The sequence below is a fragment of the Notothenia coriiceps genome, unplaced genomic scaffold, assembly GCF_000735185.1.
Source record: "Notothenia coriiceps isolate Sejong01 unplaced genomic scaffold, NC01 NC01_scaffold00016674, whole genome shotgun sequence".
NCBI classification, from domain to species: Eukaryota; Metazoa; Chordata; class Actinopteri; order Perciformes; family Nototheniidae; genus Notothenia; species Notothenia coriiceps.
The window spans coordinates 44,985-49,570 of NW_011349375.1; the positions used below are offsets into that span (position 1 = coordinate 44,985).

Genomic DNA, 4,586 nt, shown 5'->3' on the forward strand with positions numbered 1-4,586 from the left:
CCGAATGATTCTGATGGGGACACCAAAGTTACTTTATAGTGATATTGACACAGCTATTTGACCGGGTTGTCCAACCAGGTTGTGATCCTTCAAGGTCCTGGATATCATTTCTGGTGGACAACCTTTTAAAACATTCCATGTCTGATTTCCCTAAAAACTTGGGTTTTGCCCCCTGGGTATCACTGAATCCTCATATCATACCTCTGTGTGTGGTTCAGATTTACTTTTGAATTGAGTTGTCTGTGCTTCAGTGAATGCTTCATTACTTGTGTACTAACAGATTAATTTAAAGACACATTAAATCTGTCTGCACTTTGTATATTTGTGGATAATATATATTTATTTGTATTCATTGTTGAATAAAGTTTAAATGATTGTATCACTCTCAAATTAGTCAGTTCACTGTGTATGTTTTTTAACTCCATAAAAACTTCCACATATTATCACAAATAAATATAATTTCAACATAAAACTGAAGAAAAAAAAACACAGAAAAAAGGTAGTTACAGTATGGCTTTATTACTGCAAGTATCAAAATCATGTGACATTCAAATGTTTCATAAACTTTCTTGGCATTACAAGTAGTGCATGTTTTACAGGATGTGTTGGTATAAGAAAATGAAATTCAACACAATATTGTATGTAATCCTGATGTCAAACATCTTATTTTCAAGGTATGTTGATCAGTTTGGTCTAATACTTCTTGAAAATCCTCTTTGCGTCCACGCCCTCGTAGTTGTAGCTCTGGTGAGAAAAGATCAGGTCAGATTCTGTTAATATATTTACTTTATAGTCTCTGCCTGAGTAATCAAGGGGTTGATTAATAATGAATTTCTGCATTTTAAGTCCTTATCCATAACATATAAGGGAATAGATATGACATATACATGTAGACATCAGATTCTGACAGGTATCCCTTCTGATCAAAGTGTTTGTTATATAATGTGGATTGTTGTCGTAGTTTGTATGCATAATATAAATTCACCACACCTGTATAAGTTCATCTCCTTGGACGATTCTGGTTGTTGTCAGTAGCTTTCCGTTGTCCTTCCTGTTGAAGACCCCCTTCAACATGTCTCCCTCCATGGTCCATGAACCCTGTGGAGTGAAACGTAAAGCTTATTTAAAAGGAATAGGTGTGAAAGAAGGTTGACAGTTTTATGACTGGCACTGTTTGCGGTCGTGAGTACGAATCAACAGGGCACAAAGGTTCCACAATGAAAGTCATAAGTCAAGCCTTGAGCTAACAAATGAACTCCAAGTGATCGAAATACCAACCTTATGTTATAGTATTAAGAACTCAACCGATGATTACACTTAATGACTAAAACGTACGTAATAGGAGCGAATTGGAGTCTTTTCCTCTAACAGTCAGTTACTATGTTAACTAAAGTGCTACGTATGATGTTAAAGGTGCATCCACTCTTTTTCTTACTGATAGTTCTGTTCCGTCGGCCAGGCTGTACTCGAAGGTGACCCCCAGGGTGAAGTCTATTTCCAGGGTGCGGAAGGCGCTGGTCTCCTTGACGTGAAACTTGTCTCCAGTCTGTTCGAGGGTTACCTTGAGGTTGTCGTGAGCAGCCAGCTTCCTCTTCACCATGTTAATTCCTATAAACAAACACATAGAAAATATGTTCAATGGGCTCTGAACAATCAGAGGAAGTTTGACAGGATTTAATTACTTTACAAGTAGTTCCTTTGATTGTGTATTATTTGTAGAGTGTAAGTCAAAAGGCAAACATGTTCAGTGAGACTTAAGCTCCAGTATTTGGCCATCTATTTGAGCAGTTAAGGACACACTTTAACAAATAACTTTTAAAGTGATTAAATAAAACACATGCATTGCTATCAGTTTGATAGTTTGACATTTTCACACAGAAACACAAATATCTTGATTAAATTAAAACATCATCAGTGCTTTCTTGACTGTTATACAATGCTTACATTATATCTCATAACACAGAGAGTTCATGTTCATCAGAATCAGAATACCTTTATTAGTCCCACAGAGGGGAAATGTATATTGTTACAGCAGAAAAAGAGCCACAGACAGCTTAATGTTACATATGTTACATGCATTCAAAATGACACTTTGTGAGTTTTTTTTTTTTTTAAACCAATGCATCAAATTTCACATATTTAAAATGATTTGCTTAAATTATATAGCATATAATCAGCTTGGTTTGATATAACTCACCCATTTTTTCCATGAATTTCTCATAGTCTTCATTGCGATCAATCTTCCAGTTGCCGTTGAAAGTCATGGTGGCTGTGAGGGTGAGCTGGACAAGTCTGCAGTAAGGAGTGTCGTACTCAAAGTTTGTCACTCCTTTTAAACCGAGCTCGCTTATCTCCTCATCTAATCTCAATGCTGATGTGTCTGTTTAAAGCTCAATTTTTTTAAAGGCAGTACCCACTGATTGGAAGATGCTTTTGTCCTTAACAGAACCATTAAATCAAACCATATGTCATTTCCCTTGTATATCTGTTTGCAAAGGGGGATGGTCATCAGTGCAGAAGTGCATAAACTAAGCATGCAACACTTAGAACTGAAATATATTTTTTAAATGTCACTTGAATACAATCATGTCTGTTTTGTGCTTCGCTGTACACCAAGCTGAGAGAAATCAAAAATACTAGTCAATCAAATTGAACCATATAGGAAGACAATTTTCCACAACTTTAAATGTGCTCTGATGTAATCTTTACAAACCTCTTATCACTCATCCAAGATAGTACTGCACTAAATGTAATTGCTTTGTACAAATACAGCGGTGATCAGTGAGGTAAGGTTGATAATACATTTCAAATCTTTGACCTTTCTTTGACTGCCAATACTCTATAAACGAGACCTTTGATATTCAAAGTGAATATTAAACAATTGTCATTAAGATACACTAAACTGAATATGATGTATTTATAGTCTTTTAGGTGAACATAAAGCAAATGCAAATATTTAAGGGTGTGTGTTTTTTTTAGTTTAGAAACATTATGTGAATGAACAGAATGAGTTTTTCTTCTCTTCAAATGTTAGAGTGGACAAACAGGAAGAATTAAAAAGCACTTCTTCAACACTGTAGTCAAGTCAATAAAACATGCGCAACATGGGGAGTATATTTCTTATCTCAGTCTCCACTAATCCTAATATTTCGCTCAAGAGACATTTGACTGACCTTTAATCCTGAATTAATCTTCCTCTTATCAAACTAAAGATCTTTACTGTGACTGCAATGATGCAATTGACACAAATTTGAGAACAACTTTATAAAGCCCTGTCAAAGCCAATCTTTAACAGAATTATCTCCCACAATGTTTTAACCTTGTTGTAGTGTGATTTGTAAAAGTACATATACCATAACCATAGGAAGGCGTGGAGCAGTGGATTAGTTCGTTGGTGTCTGGATCAGGGGAACACAGGTTCAAACCCCACTGCAGTCAGCATTTCGTTGTGTCCCTGGGCAAGAATCTTCACCCCAAATTGCTTCTGTGGGATTTGTCCACAGTACTGAGTATGTAAATTGCTTTGGATAAAAGCGTCTAACATGTAAAAACAGTTTTGGTATTCGCTGTATGACTACGAAAGCTCCTGCATTATTTGGATCTAACATTTGACAAATGTTGAATGTTTCTTTGGAGCACTGATCCACACAATAAGGTTTTTTGTTTAATATGGTTAGAAGGAAGCTTGTAATGGCAGCATACATTTATAATTTCTAGCTGAAAGATCTCTGCCTGTTTCATCGTTAATACCATGAGTGGTCATTGTCAACAGATTGTTGTTGAACTGGGAACATTACTCTGATTTAAGCATCATCACTACACTAAGTACAAGTAACCTATTTAAAGGATTCATTTAGGGATTTTGAAGGAAAAATACTCTTAAGGTTAATAAATAATTCAGGTTAGTTAACACCTCTGGAATTAAACTGTTTACCAGAATTGTATTTGAGGGAGTTAGGGGGGAGTAAACACAAGTTCCTCTCTGAAGAACCAGCACCTTACTGTGGTAAAAAGGTTTGTGTGCCCTGATGAACCTGGGGGCTGTGTTTTCTGGAACCTTGTGTTCCTGGTAGGGTCTTCCATGGCAAATTGGTCTCAGGCAAGGGGCCAGACTAAGATTGGTTCAAAAGACCTCATGAAAGAAAAAACAAGAAGTGAGGATACCCGGCCCGGAGGAAGCCCGGGGTCCCCTTCTGGAGCCAGGCCCAGAAGGAGGACTCGTCGGCGAGCGTCTGGTGGCCGGGTTTGCCACGGAGCACGGCCGGGCAGGGCCCGAAAAGGCAACGTGGGCAACACCTCCACTTCTCCGTCCCGCGGGCCCACCACCTACGGTAAACAGCGATGGGGTCGGGTGCGCTGCCAGAAGGGTGGCAGTGAAAGCAGAGGGTCTCGACGGACCAAACCCGGGCGACAGAAGCTGGCTTTGGGGACATGGAACGTCACCTCTCTGGGGGGGAAGGAGTCGGAGCTTGTGCAGGAGGTGGAGCGTTACCAGTTGGATCTGGTTGGGCTCACCTCTACACACAGCGTCGGCTCTGGAACCTTACTTCTGGATAGGGGTTGGACTCTATTCTTCTCCGGAGTTG

General features: G+C 38.7%; 1 protein-coding gene across 1 annotated transcript; it reads right to left on the minus strand.

The window, feature by feature from the left end:
* Window positions 1–495: 495 nt before the first annotated feature.
* On the minus strand, window positions 496–2,501 carry fabp2 (fatty acid binding protein 2, intestinal). The gene is made up of 4 exons (XM_010776033.1): window positions 2,198–2,501; window positions 1,436–1,608; window positions 991–1,098; window positions 496–744 (listed from the first exon to the last, which is right to left on the minus strand). The coding sequence occupies exons 1-4, from the start codon at window positions 2,262–2,264 to the stop codon at window positions 694–696; spliced, it is 399 nt and encodes a 132-aa protein (XP_010774335.1). The 5' UTR covers window positions 2,265–2,501; the 3' UTR covers window positions 496–693.
* Between the last annotated feature and the right edge of the window lie 2,085 nt (window positions 2,502–4,586).